The 19,383-nt window shown below is 45.4% G+C and overlaps 2 protein-coding genes across 2 annotated transcripts in view; both read left to right on the forward strand.

The window, feature by feature from the left end:
* SPPA (signal peptide peptidase) overlaps positions 1-19,383 on the forward strand; it is a 76,907-nt gene that overhangs the window by 6,249 nt on the left and 51,275 nt on the right. The window contains exons 2-3 of the mRNA XM_086792949.1: positions 10,422-10,859; positions 11,051-11,234. Coding sequence (XP_086649075.1) covers positions 10,422-10,859; positions 11,051-11,234 — 622 coding nt within the window. The remainder of the gene's footprint in view (positions 1-10,421; positions 10,860-11,050; positions 11,235-19,383) is intronic.
* Positions 15,819-17,318, forward strand: LOC147606201 (uncharacterized). Its single transcript, XM_086792550.1, has one exon. The coding sequence runs from the start codon at positions 15,903-15,905 to the stop codon at positions 17,316-17,318; it is 1,416 nt and encodes a 471-aa protein (XP_086648676.1). The 5' UTR covers positions 15,819-15,902.

The following is a 19,383-nucleotide window of genomic DNA, read 5'->3' on the forward strand; positions in this document are numbered from 1 at the left end:
CAGTGAAAAGGACTATTATTCCGCACATTCGTTCTTGCAAGACATCGAAGCTTGCATGGGACACATTGGAAGCAATGTATCATGTACGCAATGAGGCAAGAGTTGCCTACTTGAAGAGGCAATTGGATCTTCTTTCTATGGACGAGGGTGACTCCATGGCAGATCATCTCACCAAAGTGAAAGATTTGCAGGAACAATTGCTCAACATTGATGAGGTTATCCCAGACAGACAGATGGTCACCAACACTCTTCATTCTTTACCGCCTTCCTACTTGGGCTTTCACACCTCTCTCAACCTCTCAATGAGAGGAGGTGCTGATCCCGTCACTTTTGAAGAGCTCGTGGGTTTACTCTTGCAGGAAGAGCAAACAAGAGCAAACTTATCGAGCAACCGTGGTGGACAAAAGGCATTTACAGCCAAGGATAAGGGTAAAGCAAAGAGCTTTAGGCATGGGGGACAATAGTCTAGCAAGGCTGGTCATGGACAGCCCTCTTCTAGTGGTGAAAAGTCTGACAAAGGGGATGCAAACAAGCCCAAAAAGAAGGGCAAATGTCACTACTGCCATAAGCCTGGACACTACATCAGTGAATGTAGGAAGCGGATTGCAAAAGAGAAAAGGAAAGAAGCAGGCAATGCAGTAGCAGACTCTTCTGATGACAAAGCACAGCAATCAGCTAATGTAATCCAGGAAGAGTATACTTTTTTGGTCACATGCACTAGTGACACACCAAGTGCTTCAGACATTGATATGTCTTGCATTGCATCTGACAGACAGAATGCATCATGGTATTTTGATAGTGGTGCTTTGAGCCACATCACTTCATGCAAAGATGTATTTCAGCACTTGGTTTATGCTTCAAATGGCCGCACTGTATCATGTGCAAATCATAGATACCTGAAGGGCACACAGGATATGTGCATTTGCTTTGGCAAACAGAATGCATTAGTGCATGGTTACACGGATTCGGATTATGCCGGTCATCCAGATAACCGGAAGTCTACTACCGGTTGTGTGTTTACATTCACAGGAGGTGCTGTGCCATGGATATCCAGGATGCAGAAGTGCACAGCCTTATCTACTACAGAGGCCGAGTATATTGCAGTCACAGAGGCTTGCAAGGAGGCATTATGGCTATCTCGGTTAGTGGTTGATTTGGGTTATACAGGGGATATTCCATTGTTGCATTGTGACAGTCAGAGTGCCATCCAGTTGACAAAGAACCCTGTCTTTCATGCAAAGACGAAGCATGTGGATGTGAAGTATCACTTCATCATAGAGGTGATAGAGAACAAGCAAATTCAGCTTGTTAAGATTCATACGGATGACAACCTGGCTGATCTGTTGACAAAGAGTTTGCCTCCGGAGTGGTTTGCTCATTGCAGACACTTGATGGGCATTGGATGAGGCCAGTTTCAGCCTTGATATGGCCTTGTATATTATCATGTACATGCTGATTTTTTCTTTTCCTTCATTTAAGGGCACTTTGCCTTTAAGTGGGAGGTTGTTGGGGTAAAGGCATTATGCCCACCCTTGTAGTGTGTACAAGCCCATAAGTTATAGTACATAGTACAAGTACTTTTAATGTACGAAGTGCACTATGTGTACTAGTGCAAATATACATGTGTGATAGGGGAGTCACACACTCATCTCATGTGTTGACTTATCCCCACATATGTCTCTCTCTCTCTCTCTCTCTCGCTTTTTCTCTGTGTTTGTCTCTCACATGAAACCCTAACCCTAATTCTCTCCCATTCACAGAATTGTCATCTAGTAGCTTACATGTCTCGTAAGTTACTGCCCGCTGAGAAGAACTACTCAGTCTATGATTGTGAACTCCTAGCAGTGATACAGGCCTTGAAACATTGGAAACATTTCCTGTATGGCCGTGACTTTGAGGTTCGCACTGACGATCAGACATTACGCTAGATTCAGACGATGCCAAGTGCACAGTGGAGTGATCGACAACACCGCTGGAGTCTGATATTCCAGCAGTTCGGTGGTATGATTGAGTACCTTTCAAGAAAGGCCAATCCAGTGGCCGATGCTTTGAGCAGGAAGGGACAGGTGTCTACGATTCAGACAACTAGACTTGATCTTGTTGGTACAGGACTAGAGGACATGAAGCACACGTACGCGGATTCCGAGGAATTCGGTACATAGTGGGAACAGGGATTGGATGCCACAGGACCATGTCATTTTTTGATACGCAATGGTTGGCTTTTCTACAAAGGCCGACTATGTGTCATGAAGTCATTCAGGGCAGCTCTTCTCCATGATGCCCATGACACCATTACAGGTGGTCATAGGGACATGAATTCGACTCTGGAGAAATTAGAACAGCAATACTATTGGCCAAAGATGAGGCGTGATGTGTTTACATATGTACAACGTTGTGACATTTGTCAAAAGGTGAAAGCTCCTCGTGGAAAGAAGATAGGGTTGTTACAGCCCTTACCAATTCCCGAGGGTCCTTTCCAAGACATTTCCATGGACTTTGTCACGAATCTGCCTCCCAGTCCAAGTAAGCGTAATACGCAGTGCTTAACTATTGTTGATAGGTTTAGCAAATTTGTTATGCTTATTCCTTGCAGGGTCAATGTGACCGCCGAGGATGTTGCCCAGTTGTTCATTCGGCATTGGTACCCAATTGGCGGGATTCCTAGAACCATAGTGTCAGACCAAGATGCTAAGTTTACCAGTCATTTTTGGAGGGCATTGTTTGATAATTTTGGTACTAAGTTGAATTTTTCCAGTGCATTCCACCCAGAGACAGATGGCCAGACAGAGATATACAACCAGTTGGCCTTTGATGTGCTGAGGTGTTATGTCCACGATCAGCAAGGTAAGTGGGAATTGTATTTGCCTTTAGTTTAAGCTGTTTTGAATGACTCTTTTTCTTCAGCTATTGGTAGGACTCCATATGAGGCAGCGTTTGGAAGACCTTTCCAGTCGTTCTTAACCAGGACTTCGTCTTCAGTACCGGAGGCAAACAGAGTGACGGAGTCTTACCAGGAGATCTTATAGTCAGTTAAAGACAGATTGGCTAAAGTGCAAGAGACCTACACTCGACAGGCCAATAAAGACCGAAGGGATATGAAGTTTTCGGAAGGGGATTGGGTTTATCTTCGGATTATGACACAAAGATTGAAGCAGGTGGGCAAGCGATGCCCAAAGTTCTCTTTCAGGAGCTTCGGATGGGAAACAAAGTTCTCTTTCAGGAGCTTCGGACCTTTTCCCATCCGGAAAAAGATTAATGAGGTGTCTATGCAATAAAAGCTACCTCCGAGTTGGACTATGCACGATGTATTTCATGTCAGTTGGTTAAAGCCATATGTAGGTCCACCCCCTTCAGAGGTCAAAGATGAAGCGGAACCAGACATTGTGGATGAAGCAGAAGTTATGGTTCCAGAACAGATCCTTCTGCACCGTTTCAAGCATGGCTCAGGCCGAAGACTACGACAGTTCCTCACAAAGTTTCAGGACCGAGGAACTCATGAAGCGGTATGGCTCGACAAAGAGTTCTTTGAAGACTATCCGGCGTTATTGACGGATTATTTGGAGGCTATGTAGCTTCCGTCAAGTTAAGCAGAAGGGAATGTCACGTGCATCCCGCACTTGGATGCCACGTAGACTTTTTTGTACAGAAGGTGTAGGACCTGGGATGGTGAACTGGTCCCATGTGAGCCCAGTCCGGGACGAGTCAGCCAAGGATCCATCTCAGATGTCCGAGGTCAGGTGTGCATTGTCGCACAGGAGTCTAAGGTTAGGTGTGCACTGTCCTGCACATGAAACAGTGCCAGTCCGCGCTGTGAGTCTCCCTCTGGAATGATGTCAGTGATTCTGTGTATCTGGTATGGTACCATATGCCAGATCACTGAGTAGTTAGTTAGGGTTTGCGTTTAGAACAAGGGGCCAGCCCATAGGGCTACCCCGGGTCTTTGTGTGGGCATGGGGATAGTGTGGAACCACCCCCATGAGGGCCAAGAAGGCCCTGGCTGAACCCACCAGCCATGGAGGGGCTGTAGGACAGTCCCAGGGGCAGGCCAGGGGTAGCCGACTGATTATCCAGCCATGGGAGGGGTATAGGGCAAGTATGGGCAGGCGCCTAATGTCCAGCCAGCCAGGAAGAGATGCACAGACTTTATGGGATTTTTTCCAGCATTTAATGGGATTTTTCCAGCATTTAATGCTGGATTTACAGTCGTGGGACAGAATATTGCTGGCCACCTGGACTTACAGCTGGCCGACTGCTCATGATTGGGTAGTATAAATAGTGGAGGCCACAATCCCATTCAATCATCTCATTTCTCCACCAAGAGCTCGAGCATAAGAGGCTAGACAAAGCCAAGAGGGTGCTAAGCAAAGGGGTGAAGGATTCAGGTCAAGGGCAGGGTATTCCCAGCCAAGAAAAGGTCCAAGATTGCTGTATTTTCTTTCAGTTTTCTCATCATTCTAATAAAGCAAATACACCATCCGTGGTGGCGGCCCTATAGAGGGTAATTGGGACCCAATACTGTGTCCTCTCCACCTCTCCCCCCCCCTCTCTCTCTATTTTTTGCACTTCTCCTTTCAGTTTGTGTGTTAATTTCCGTCGCGAAAAGAGTGCTGAATTCTGAGTATTGAAGTTATCGATTCTTCTCCGAAGCTTCCGCATATTACAGGGATGAGGTGTAAGGGAAGACCAATTAGACATCTCTTTAGGAATGGTGAAAGAAGCTGACTGGGAAGGTGGGGCTTGAGCAACCTGACTATTAGCTCGCCATTGGGAGGAACGCGGCCAAGTAGAACCATTTCCTTGCGGAGAAGAAAAACCATATGCCAAGGGTGTAGAGGGTGAGTGGGTAAAAGTAGGCTGGTCGTCTCCCAATGAAAGACCTCGAACAGGGCTCTCTAGTGAATGAGGAGTTCCATCCTTTGTGTGATCTATATCAGAATAAGGGGAGTCAGTATCTGGTATGAAGAGTTGATCCTCCGGAATCGAGGGTAGACGATCCATGGTGTGTACTTTTGAGGTCTTCAATCCCTTTGCTCACGATTGCTCTGATACCATGTGAGGGCAAAAGAGACCAAAGGACCAAATATATGAAAGATCAGAGTAAAACACACAGCATGCAATGGTGATGTGTATATGAAAGATGAAGTCCAGTACAGGAGCTCTATGTGAGACTCTGAATAAGCAGAGAAGGCTGCTATCCCAAAAATGCAGACGCCAATCCAGAAGTACACCTGATGTGAGCGCCTAGAAGTAAGCATTGATGTAGGTGCTTTATTGGGGTAATCACTGCTTGATGAAAAACGCAGAATTGTGCTTTGTAGGCGAAGTTCATAAGCTTTGTGAGCGACCTGTTTCAGTCCAGCAGGAGGAGGCAAAACACCCTGTGTGGTGCTGTCCGTGTTCTGTCCAGCAGGAGGCGGTGAAACACAGTGTGGTGCAGTCCACGATGTGTCCAGCAGTAGTAGGCCATGAAACGCAGAGGTGAAAAACGCCCACTAAGATGAGGGCGCCAATTCAACGTAGGTTGATCATGATTGTGCATGACGGAAGGGGGGGCTCATATTTATATGAGGTGTTGTGGTCGGTCAGCAGAGGAGTCGGCTAGAAAAAGGCGTGGCCCTTTCTGGGCTGTATTAAATACCCGTTTTGGGTATTTTTTCACACAGCCCACCTCTCATCTCATGCGGCTCTTCAAAAGATAGCCCCTCCTCCTTTTAATAAAGTCGACTAGCCTATAATAGCCCATGCTTTTCTTTTAAGCCAAAAGTGGCTCAGCTTGCTAAAAATAACTGCTTTTGTGCTTTTCCCAAACTTGCTTCCCAAGTTTTAGCTAGGGGCCTCTTTTTGTCCACCTATCCATGCCCAAACTAATAATAAGTCCAGCCCTTCATTTACGATGTGTGAGCACACTCACTTATAAGCATCATAAGTCACTTAGATAAATAAAATCCCATGCTGCTCATGCTCTGAGCCATCTTTTCATGCCAAACTTTACCAATAAATGCTTCAGCTTTCTTATGTGGAAAATCTCCGTTCAAACCTTGGCTCCGTTGAGTGTGTGAAACACTGGTCAAGCCCGGTGAGGGGACCAAATGGTGACAGAAGGCGAGGACTTCTTGGATAGTTTTACTCCAACCGCCAGGTATACCACTATTTGCATTGTTCTTGTCATTGCTGCTCACTTTTCTTAGCCCATCTTTTAGATGGATGTCAAGTCCGCCTTTCTCAATGGGGTTCTTCAGGAGGAAATATATGTTGAACAACCCCCTGGCTTCATCCGCGATGGTTTCGAGGACCATGTTTATCATCTGCAGAAAGCTCTTTATGGCCTTAAACAGGCTCCTAGGGCGTGGTACCAAAAGATTGATGCTTTCTTTCTTTCTCATTCCTTTGAGAGAACTCTTGCGAACAATAACCTTTATGTTTTGATAGAGGAGGATCACATTGTGATTATCATTTTGTATGTCGATGATCTTATTCTCATTGGATCCGACCCCGACCGCACTACTATGACTATGGATCTTCTGAGTCACACCTTTGAGATGACTAATCTTGGTCTACTTCAATACTTTCTTGGCATGGAGGCTTGGCAGCGCCCACATGGGATATTTCTCTCTCAACAAAAGTAGGCTTCTCAGATTTTGGAGAGGTTTGGTATGACGCTCATTATCTTGCCCTATGGACTGAAATCAGAAGTTGAGTAAAAACGATGACTCTCCACCCTATCATGATCCTACTCAGTACTGAGAGCTCGTCGGCTCTCTTATTCATCTCACCATTACTAGGCCTGATCTTGCTTATAGTGTTAGTGTCCTAAGTCAGTTCTTTTCAGCACCACATACTGAAAGAGGGCACAGAGTAGAAGCAAGATGAGCACTAGAGTGTGCTGATCTGAGATGTGCAAGAGAGAGAGAGAGAGAGAGAGAGAGAGAGAGAGAGAGATGAAGCTAATAAGCTGAATATACTGCAATGAAAGCAATCCCGAACAAGAGACAGTATAGTCTCATATGTGAAGGATACAAAAGCTGAGAGTGTACACATGAACCACACCTCAAGCAATGAATGAATGAAAAGGGGAGAGGCCAGCCCACCTATATATAAGTCATATGGGGCTGGCCAATTGGAGCAACACACCTGGCGGATTGGACAAAATAATCTGGCTGACTGGAAAAATACCAGAAAAATGGGGGAAAAACATGAGAAAATAAGGGTGGCCAACCCACAACCAAGGGCCATAAAAGGGATCAAATATAGGCACAATACATGGGCTAACACCCCCTCTCAACACTAGATGCTGAACAAACTCTGAGAAGCCGAAGATGAGGAGGCAAGAAAGCCTGAGACACTGGCTTGGTGAACAAATCTACTGCATTCTTTGTTGAAGGACAATACTCCAAATGCAAATCTCCAGCAAGAACCTGTTCACAAACATACTGATACTGAATCTCAACGTGTTTCGTACAAGCATGAAACACAGGGTTCTTGGCGATGGTGATGCAACTTTGATTGGCACACCAAAGAAGAGTAGATCTGGTAGGAGGAAAGCCAAGTTCTCCCAATAATCTTCGCAACCAAATCGCCTCACAGGTAGCATAACAAACTGCACGATACTTTGTCTCTGTAGAAGAAAGCGCCATAGTAGGTTGCTTTTTACTACTCCATGAAATGGCTCCCAACCTAAGTGAAAAAACACAACTAGTTGTCGAACGCTGAGTATCCGGATCTTGAGCCCAATCGGAATCAGACCATCCAAGAAGAGTGCACCCTTGGCCATAGGAGATGCCAAAGCCCAAAGTACCACGCAAGTACCGAAGAACCCTGAGAGCACACCGGCAATGCTACTGACGGGGTTTGGATGTGAAAGAACTCAATAAGCTGACTGCGAAACAAATGTCCGATTGGGAGTAGGTCAACCATACCAAACAATTGACAAAAACCCGATACTGTCCCTGATCAATCCTCGGAGAATCATCAAGAAGAGAAAGCTTCGCACTAATATCCATAGGTGAAGATACTGGTATACACACCGTCATTTGAAACCTGTCAAGAGTCTCCTATGTGTACTTCTGCTGAGAGAAGAAAATACCCTAAGGGGTTTGCCAAATCTCAAAGCCAAGAAAATAATGTAGAAGGCCAAGATCCCTCATCTCAAACTGTGTCACCAAAGCATCCATGACTGAACGGATTCTCACAGAACACAAATCTGTAAAGATGAGGTCATCAACATAGACCACAATGATAACAACTAATCCCCTCTCAAGGAGGATATAAAGGTTCGAATCTGCATGAGAACAGTGCAGACCAAGCTTTTGAAAGAACTCATCAATCCGTTGGTACCAAGCCCGCAGAGCTTGCTTCAGACCATACAAAGCTTTCTTCTGTCGATACACCTGGTTCTGTCTGCCTGGAACCTCAAATCCCGGCGGCTGATCAACATACACTTCTTGTGTAAGCTCTCCATTCAGGAAAGACGACTTGACGTCCATCTGGAATACGCGCCATCTATGATGTCTTGCAAGAGCAAGAACGGTCGTATGGTAGTCATTTGGGTGGTTGGAGCGAAGGTCTCATCGAAGTCGACTCTAGGGCGTTGAGCATAGCCCTTGGCAACCAACCTCGCCTTGTGTTTGTCCAAGCTGCCATCAGCTAGATACTTCGTTTTGAAGATCCACCACACCCCAATCACCTTACGCTGCTGTGGCGTAGGCACCAAAATCCAAGTGCCTTTCTATTCAATAGCATCCAGCTCTGCATAGCACGACACCAAGGCTCATGTGAAAGAGCCTCGTCCACATAAGTCGGATCAGAAGGACCATGAATAATAGAGGACATAAGAGCATAGTTAACAAACATGTTGCCCTCATGAATTTGTTTCCCTGTAACTCTGGATCTAGCACATGAGATGTCATGACAAACATGGCTCACTTTAGCTTGCACACAACTCTTTTGAGCATGTGGAATGGATGTCTCCATTATTGGTATGAAGACTCAAAGTGAGGTTGACTCCTGAGTCCTCACCCATTTAATAAACCATGCTATGTGATTTTACAGCTACATATTAGCTTCCACAGTTCCTCACTTGTATTGCTAGTTTTTGGATTCCTCACAGGAATTTCCTTAGTTCCTTTGGCTTGCTTGCCCTTTGAACTACAACTAAGGTTCCTTGGATTCCTTGCCCCAGAACCATGGATCTTCCAGATCTTTAGCCTTAACCACAATATTTGAAAACCAAATCAAATGTACCAATTGCTGCAAAAGTGCACTATCAAACGACTACAAATAATTACATTCCATACCCCTTTTAACAAAGGTTGGTATTCACAATCCAAAGTTCGACTTGCCTTTGACCTTTCATGGTTTACAAGCCTTGTTCACCTTCCACCTTGCTGAATGGCAACAATACCTACAGCTGTATGGTGTCTTTATTCCTTTGTACGACCCTGGTATGGCTGCATGTCTTTGTTCGCCCGGCTGTACTTTTAGTTGGGGGCTTCTCTTCAAGCCTTTTTCAATTGTGGAGAGCATTCCAGGGTGTTGGAGAGCCAACTCATGTGTTGAAGGCTGCCCATGTGTATGGGAGAACTCTTTGAATATTTTTGGAGAGCACATTAAAGACGCTTTGAGGACAATTGAAGGAAATTGAGGGCAATTGAAGTCTCTTGAAAAATTCTTTAAGACTTTGAAGGCTCCATGTGCACTACCTGAAGTGAAACTGGCTGCAAAAAGGTAGTACCGTCTGTAAATCAGAGGTATGGGCTGCATAAATGTCAACATCTTTTCTTTAGGCGTGCTTTGCTCTAGGCCTTCTTTCTTGTGTTCGATTTGCATCCATGTTAGATCCTTGTACATCTAAATGATGGTCTCCTCTAATGCTGGTCACTTCTTGAGTACTACTAGGCATGCTCGCATCTTTGAATTCGATGCCATTTCTCACCAGTAATCTAGCTCACTTAATGTTGGTTTCCTCAGCCTCATCGTTTGCATCACCACATATGGTGAGTGGCATAGGTTTTTAGTCCCGTTGCCTTCTCTATGTGTTTCTTTAGTGCAGCAAGAATTGAGGCCATTTTTTGTAAGGCAGTCCAGTTTACCCTCACCATAAATGTCATGCTCACATTTCCAAGAGTTGTGTTGAGTGCTTGTCATTGGTACAGTTGTTGGATGAACTTGTTGGATTCCTCTGCATGAGCTAGTCGCTCATTCCAAGCACCATGATGCATAGATAATTAGTGGTGGAAATAGACTCTTAAGCTCTTTATGGCGGCACTCTGACCACTGAATTTGTATTTGCAATGCGAGTTACTGCCCTTGAGGAATCAAGGGCTCACAAGTAGAGGAAGTGGCTCTTTAAAAAAAAATGTTACATTTATGTATAAATAATTCTGTATGTTACTTATTAGTAAAGTCTTACAATTCTCATGCAGGCATCAGTCTGCACGACATTCGGCAGCGGGCAAACGACTCTTTATCATCTATGTTTCCTGAGTTCTTGTAGTCAGGTATCGAGGCTGCAGACTACTCGAGGACTTCAGGTTGCAGGCTTAGCACGCCCATCTCACAAACAGCCAGTAAGGCTTCTCGGTGGAACACGGGAATACCATGTCAGGGCTTCTTCAGAAGGCAAGGATTCCACCCAACTTTCAGAGTCCACCATACAACAACATGACACAGTTTCAGAAGATGCTGCAAATTCGGGAACTCAAAATGGAGCTGCAACTAAAGAGGACTTTCCATCTGGAGATCTGGACTACAGGACAATAGGTGGTTGGGATATGCTTGTAATGCGACTGAAAATGCTGTGTACTGTGCCTTGGCAAAGGGTCAAGAAAGGCAGTGTCTTAAAATTAAAGCTTTCTGGCAAGGCAAGTTCAAGTTTCCTTTCGGAAAGTAGGGGGAATGCTGGCATTTAATCGTGCTTTTTTAAATGATAATTTGTGAATGTGTTAACAACCCTAATGCCTAGTCAATTATGCACCTGATGATTTGGTATCAGCAGTGTGCTGGTGGGTTTTGGTTCTAAACATCAATCAATACATGGACGTTTCTTTATCAGATCACAGAGCAATTTCAAGGGCGCTTTACATCTGGATTATCATTACCGCAAGTATGCCAGAACCTTGTAAAAGCAGCTTATGACCCCAGAATCTCAGGTGTCTACTTGCAGATTGAGCCACTTGATTGTGGCTGGGGCAAGATAGAGGAAGTTCGTAGACATATTCTTTTTTACAAAAAATCAGGTATGTCAGTATATATTTGCACCGCATATCTGAAACTTAAAACTGGCTGTCAGAGTGCTTGCGACCCTTGCCTCCTTATCAGAAACAAAGTTGGCAGTATTAAACTTAACCTCGTCTTTCTTATTTCTGCAAAGATTGTGTTCAGTGTTTCTCCTTATGAGACCTATTCTCACATGCGGCTTGTAGGGAGCTCATTTTATCGTACTCACACCAAACTAGAAATACTTTATGCTTTGAAGCAAAAAAAACATATCTAAATTGGACCAACTTATTATAAATAAGATTTTATGGTATTGAAATGATATGAGGTACTCATATTCATAGGGCAGGTAGCATGTTGCTGTGAAAGTAGTACAATCAAAGAGGCTGAGGTAGCAGCAGTAGTGGCAGGCATGAAGAAGATGTGCCAAGGAGCCTGAGGATGGGTGGAAGCAGAGTCTATTGAATGACTGCTTAGGCAAAAGGAATCAGTTTGCATGGTATGAGGCTGTTAATTGGGCAATTCAATCTTCTTTATGAGAGTCATGATGTTTACAAACGTATTGTCTTAGGATATTTTCTAATTATGACATCTCATGAGAGCTCCCAACAACTTTTAAGAAATGGACATCTAGACATTTAGAACCACATTATTAGGCTCTCCTTGGTATGCAACACTGAATGTGCAGGTCCAGTAGGGCAATCTTCCAAAATTAAATTCTTCCCCCTTCCTTCTGGGTGGAAGGATTAAACACTATTTTTTACATGCGTAGCGGAGGTTTTGACGCTGTTGTTAACACCCTTAGCAGGAGGTTTTGACATATAAATAGCTGTGTATTAAGGTTCTTCTGAGGCCAAATACAGCCTATGAGATCCAATCAAAAGCATTACAATGTTTTTCATGGCTAGTTGTTGATGCTTTGCAGTCTTTCTCAGCACTGGAGCACCCTTTGATGAAGGCAGCAATGGCAAGAGTCTTTCCTGCTTGTGAGAGGAATAGGTAGGTGTCATCTTGGTTGTCAAAAATGTGAGGATAGCGGTCATGAATGGCTGTGTCTCTAGATTTTAGAGGGTTTATCTCAAATGTACATTTTCTTTACTTGCACCATTCTTGTCTGGAGCCAAGGATGGGTGACTTCCCATTACAGCCCCCATGACAGACAACAAGTATACCTCATTACAAAATTGTTATTTGTTTTCTCGGATGTATATTCTCTTTACTAGTGGGAGGATATCATCTTTAGGGAAAATAAATTTGACTATTTACTACATTACTTTACACAACAGCTTTAATTTAAATACCAATCACTAAACACTCAAGTGTGAAGATTGCAATCAACTCGATAAAAGGATTAGAGGAATGCATATGGGAAAGCTGGATTGTTCCTCATTAAGAGTGTTTTACATTCAGAGGAAAAAACCCAATGTCAGAGTACACCTATCTTCCCGGACATGGACTGTGCAAATCACACCAAACAGAGCAACGCCACAGAGCCCCTATCTCAACTCTCTCTTGCTGCTTCATGACTGCTCTGTCCACAAACTCTCTCTTGCTGCTTCATGACTGCTCTGTCCACAAACTCGATATTAAATATCTACTCTTTCCCTCAAAGTCCTTAAGAGATATTGCAAACCTCTTCTCTGCTCTCCTGGCTGAATAGAAAAACTAACTCGTACACTTGTGCCTTGCCACACAGCAAACCATATATCAGTCACTCATACATCTAACCTGTAACCCTGACACAAACAGTTTAACCAAACGTGTATCAGATGTCACTGTCAGTATCATGTCCACCATCATCACCGCCTCTGTAAGCCTTTTTCTTAGGGTCTCATCACCTCAAATGCCAGACCAGATAACCTCATGCGAAACCAGGTAATGGCTTTGAAACTTGGAGTCACACAAGACCTGTCAGATGTGTTCCTTGAGAAAGAAAGAAAGAAAGAAAGATATATTAAGTGTTTACTAAAGACCCAATGGGCCTATGAGACAAAGTCGTACAATAATGTCCATGGCATATCTCATCATGGAATGGAAAATAAAACAGAATGAAAACATAAATACAGCTATCTCATTGGGGTGATACAAAACTGTCCATGGAATACTAAGAACATAAAAACATGGGAGCAACATCAGCTCCGAGTAGATGGTATACCACTCTCCAAAATGTCAAGCATGGGGTTGACGAGTATGGCCGAGAGGTTTTCTTAGCTATGTCACGTGGAAAGGTAGCTTGATGGCGGGGGAGCATGTCCTGGATCTGGAGCTGATGAGGTGATCGTGGCCGACGGGGGGGTCGAGGGCGTCGGGCACGCTGGAGTGCAAAGGCTTGGTCCGAGGTAACTCCTCTCGGGCGAGGTAGGTCCAGAGCTGCTCCTGGAGGGTCCACAAGATCCACTACGTCGGTGTCCTCCACCTCCTAGGTCCGGAAGAAATTGGTGATGGTTGGTTGCCGAGGGAGGGAGCGGGGTGGCTGGGGCCTGTCTCAAGAAGGTGTCCCTGTGTGTGCGGAGCTCAAGCAGGAAGAGGCCCAGGCAACGCTGGTCCTAGAAGTCAATGATCCCGGAGAGTGGACCGAATCCCTCATGAAATAGACAGTGAAACCTCCCGCGGATCTCATAGTATACTGGGCAGCGGCATATGTAATGCTCCTCCGTCTCAACCTCTGTGTGGCATAGTCGGCAGATCCTCTCCTCTCTGGGTGTCCGTATGAGCTTCTCGGCTCTGAAGATGCACTTAGCTCTACCTGTCTCCACTCTGAGGAGGCGGAAAAAAACCCGTATCTGGCCAATCGCAATCCGCATGGCATGGGACATGTGAACACTCAAGTTGCGCGGCTGTTGGATGAATCCATCCTCAGTGAGTGTGAGTAAGTGGTCTCTGTAAAAGTGCATCTTCGTGGGGAGCTCCGGGGGTGTGATCCATGTGCAATGTGTGTAAAGGCTAAGAAGATCTGACTAGATAACTCGGTTGGTATCCTTGTGAGACAGCCGGAAAAAAGGGGAGTCCAAACTGTACTAAGGGGTCCATGCAAAGCCCATATACTGAGAACCAAGTGGAAACTAGTGCATACCATACTCCAGAGTGCCCCTCAAGTGCTAGCTGTCTGGAGGACTCCAGGGCAAGCCTCGGGTACCTGTGGGGATCCATGTGACTGATGCGATGAAGGTACGTGACTATCTGGAAGAGTGCCTCCACTACCATCGGGGCTGCAGCAAACTTTGCCTGGATAATCTGGTGTGGGACTGATGGTTTGCTGCGGATCATACGGAGAACATCATGACCTGGGGCCTCTCAACTCGTTGCCAATCCTCATCGGATAAATCTGGCCCCCAGAAAGCTGCTCCATACATCAAGGTTGGTGTGATGAGGGTTTCAAAAAGCCAGCCCTTCGTCTTGGGCTCCTGGAAATGTGCCTAGAAGCACTGCCGCTCAAGTAAGCTCAAGGCTGCATATCCCCCCACGTCACTCTAGCATGTGCTGCGGGAAGCATGGTAAAGCGTGGCCCACTGAAAGTGACACCAAGGCAGACATAGGACGAGACAATCTCCACAGGATCCCCTCTATATGTGAAGCTCAATCTGGATGTGACGGGGCGAGAGGTATTGAAGACCATTACCTTGGTTTTACCAAGGTTAACAGACAGGTCCGTTGAGTGCAAAGGTCATGTAGGGCATCCAACTGTCTCTGAAGCCCTTCGGCTGAGTATGAGAGGAGGACGATGTCATTTGCATAAAGTAGTATGGGGATCAATATGCTTGCCAGTGTGGGACCAGCCCCGCCTAATCCATCAATGAAGCTTGAGATCTCATCAATGTAGGATCAAAACGTACGTACGGATCCAATCCGTACCGCACATCCGTACAGTACGGGGATCCGTACGTTTTTATTTTTTATTTTTTATTTTTTTTTTTGGTGGTTTTGGGTTTCGCCTGCGATTGCGTCTGGACTCTGTATTTTTTTTTTTTGGGTTTCGTCGATAGCGTCTTGACTCCGTACAGCGTACACCTTCCGGTAAGGGCCTCTACAGTCTCTCTCTCTTCGCTACTGTTGCCACCGCCTTCCCTTCAATTTGCCTCCCTCCCGGTGCCTCGCCATGTTCGCCATCTTCTGTGTTCGCCTGCTGTTGCCCCCCTTTCCCCACCCACGCCATCTTCTGTGTTCGCCTGCTGTTGCCCCCCTTTCCCCACCCACCCTTGCTCAGGCCCCCAAGGCAGCAACCTTCAGCATATAGAGATGCATCTTGCCTTAGCACTCCATCCACATCCCCACCCCCCCTTATATTGTTTGTATATGGACTCCATCGATCCATGATGATTCACAGTTGTATCCAGACACATGCACACTTTTTCTTTTCTTCCGATGACCGGAAGAACACAGTTGTATTATTTTTTGTCTCATAGGCCAACTTTGGCCTCTCGTAGACGTTAATATATCTTTCTCTCTCTCTCTCTCTCTCTCTCTCTCTCTCAGAGCCTTAGCCCACCATCTGTGGACCGTGCACTGAGCTCTCAGCCTCTCTCTCCTTCAAGTCTCTCTCTCTCTCTCTCTCTCTCTCTCTCTCTCTCTCTCTCTCTCCCCCTCTCACTCTCACTCTCACTCTCACTCTCACTCTCACTCTCACTCTGAGCTGAGCTGCCCACTAAATATTATGCATTGCATGATTGCTGAATCCTGATTGAAATTGTATGGCATTGTGCATTGAATTTGTCAGAGCAATCATGCCGAAGCGAGAGAACCCATACTGGAAGGAGCACACAAACGTCATTCGCATTGTGACTACTCCAGGGCAGGCAGGTAGTGGCACTCGACAATGGCAGTGCAAGTACTGCAATTTCACCCTCACGAGTACAATTACTCGTGTCATCAAGCACCTCACAGGCATTGGCACCACCAACAATTGTGCAGGGTGCAAGAGAGTGCCACAAGCATTGAGAGATCAGTTGATTGTTGAAAATTTCCCTGCAATGGGGGCAGCTGGAAGAGGAAGAGGCACACAAGAGACACAGGATGCGCTTCATGATGCTCTTCTTGGAGACTTGGCCGGTCCATCCATGCAGGTTGATGAATCTCAGCCTGCCTCTTCTGAGCAGGCATCGTCTGCCAGAAAGAGGCCTTCTGTCATGCAAGATGAGAATGAGGGTGATACATATACGGAAAGGCAAACCACCTTGCCTTCTCGTGTGCATGCACAGTCTTGGGTCAAAGAAAGGCAAAAGGTGGCTGAGATGGAGATTGCTCGCACTGTCATAGAGTGCAATATCTCCTTCAATGTTTTGAGGACTGACCAATGGAAGAGGATGGTCAGAGCTATAGCCGAGGTTGGACACACGGAGTCATGGTTAGGGCTTGAGTACAAAAAGATGCGCACCACGATGCTTGATGAGCAAAAGGCCTTGATAGACAAGGCATTGGTGCCAGTGAAAGCAGGTTGGCAACAATTTGGTTGCACTATCATTTTGGATGGCTGGAGTGACACACGGCGACGACACATCATCAATATTCTTGTCTCTTCATGTCTTGGTACGTATTTCTTACGCGCTGTGGATGCTGGGAAGGCAGGCGAACGCATCACTGCTGAGAGTATCTATGAGCATATTCGCCAGGCAATTGTTGAGGTTGGTCCAGAGAATGTGGTGCAGGTTGTAACAGACAATGCTGCTAATTGCAAGGCAATGGGAGACATGGTGGAGGCGGAGTTTCCTCGCATTGTGTGGACTCCATGTGCAGCCCATTGCCTTGATTTGCTTATGGAGGACATAGGCAAGCTGAGTTGGGTGCAACCCACAGTTTCTGATGCCACGAAGATCACTACATTCTTCAGAAAGAAGCAGCAGGCATTGGCTATCTTTAGGAGCCACAACAACCTAGATATGGTGCGGCCATCCAAGACAAGATTTGCCTATATGTATTTGGTGCTACACAGGCTTTTCAAATTGAGAGATCCACTATTACAGACAGTTGTGGATCCAAAGTGGAGAGATATGTATCATTCACAGACAGAGCCCACCAAATACATACAGAGACGTATACTGGATGAGACCCTCTGGACGGATGTGCAAACTCTCTTAGTGGCTTTGCAGCCAGTATTTGTACTTCTGTGAGTCACAGACATGGAGGGCTCCACTTTGGGCTTAGTGTACCACCTCTTCATGCAGATGAAGAGTCATATTGCAGCCTGTACTCCTTGACACAGAATTGGTAAGTAAAATCTTGATTCTTGATGGCCGATTACAGAATCATTCTTGAGTCTTGACTTACTAATTGCTCTACTTCTCTGTTTATTTTACTCTTGCAGCCGAGATGATATATTGGCTATTGTGGATTATTGATGGGGGTATATGAGTCGCCCCATTCATGGGATGGCTGCATTCCTCCATCCTTTCTACAAGACGCCACTTCTCTTTCATGATAGGGAGCTGCTCACCTTACGAGATAGGTACATTAATAGTATGTATGATGTGGAGCAGCAATTGGAGATTGATGCAGAGCTCTGCAGCTGGGTCAACAACTTGGGACCCTCATTTGCTAGAGCTGTTGCTCTTAGACCAGAGGCCACCAAGCTTCCTCTTACTTGGTGGCAAAACTATGGAAGACAGGGTCTTCCACAGCTTACAGATATAGCTCTGCGAGTGCTATCTCAGGTATGTATATCATGTATGTACTATGCCATATGAACTAGTCTTGTGAAGCTTATTGGGAATTGCCGAGCTCACATGAATGAAGCACTTTTTTTGAATTGGAGTGCAGGATTGTTCGCTTGTGAGTGCAACTGGAGCGCTTACTCGCTCATACATACAAAGATACGCAATTGTTTGAGCACCTCTCAACTAGAGAGACTGGTCTATTGTAGGGCCAACATGAAGCTCGTACGAGCTTATCATGCTTTGGGCACCCCAAAACAGGTGAGTTTATCCTATTCATTCTCTTATGGGGATTGGCCTCCCATTTACATAGCTTTTATACTATAGTATACAACAAGTTGAGTCGTTGACACTCTGCGTTCTCTTTGGTTTTACATTGAATAGGTGGATCCAACATGTGTCAAGCTGGTCCCAGATGCTACCACCATTGATGAGGCAGAGCAACGGTTGAGAGATGAGCAGGACGAGATTCTTTGCCTCTTGCATAGAGAGCTAGAGAGTGTAGACAGGCAGGTGACGAGATCGAGAGCCCGGGCTTATAAAATTCAGCTACATGAGGGACCTGCAGATGCAGAGAGTTCTGGCCGGAGAGGCGCCCGGAGAGGGAAGTTGCCTATTCAGACTCCTTGAGCACGTGCGAATGAGGCCGTTCGCCTCATTCACACTACCCAGCAGGATGATGTAGAGGCAGGGACAGGGACATCTGAGGTAGCCCACCCACCTGTGCCCATGATGATAGGGCCTGAGTATGATGACGAGGGCAATGTCATCACGGAGGGTTATATGCTTGATTCTTCAGGGTCATCATCCTCATCGGATGATGAGTTTTGATTTGGATTACCTTAGTTTTGATTTGGTGTTGTATAGACATGGCACATTTTGTCATTATTCATAGACTCATTTTCAAATTTCATCATTTTTTGATGTGAATTGTGAGTTGTCACGACTCACTTGTGACAATGTGACTTGTCTTAAGTAATAAGTATTAAGTATTAAGTACGATTAACTTATTAAGTATGATTGACGACTTTGTGATTCTAATTTCTCACTTTTGAATTAGTAGGTTTTTGACCTTGTTGTGTCTCTATTTCGAAAGTTTTATATGTCAATGTGGACATGGACTGAAATTTTATGTAGGTGGCTGAAATTTCTGAGATTTTATGTATTTTTACCAATGGTACGTATTTTTACGTACCTTAAAATTTTTTTTTTCCGTACCAAACAACGTACAGTACGTATGGATCCGTACAGTACATAACGTTTGGAACCACCTTGGATCTCATCAATGTAGAGGCCGAAAAGAGTGGGTGATAGAGGGCAGCCTTGTTTCACCCCAATGGTGCTGGAAATCTCCTGTGATGTACCTCCTGGGGCTCTCACTCGTCCGTTGACAGACTCATAGAGGGGGATGATGCTCCAAACCATGTCAGATGGGACTTCGATCTCTTGTAGACGGTGTAAGAGGCGGGCTCGGGGTATAGTATCAAAAGCTTTGCGGAAATCCACAAAGCAGCAGTAAATCGTC

This window comes from Cibotium barometz, chromosome 58 (genome assembly GCF_041138505.1).
Source record: "Cibotium barometz isolate CiBa-2024 chromosome 58, ASM4113850v1, whole genome shotgun sequence".
Classification (NCBI taxonomy): domain Eukaryota; kingdom Viridiplantae; phylum Streptophyta; class Polypodiopsida; order Cyatheales; family Cibotiaceae; genus Cibotium; species Cibotium barometz.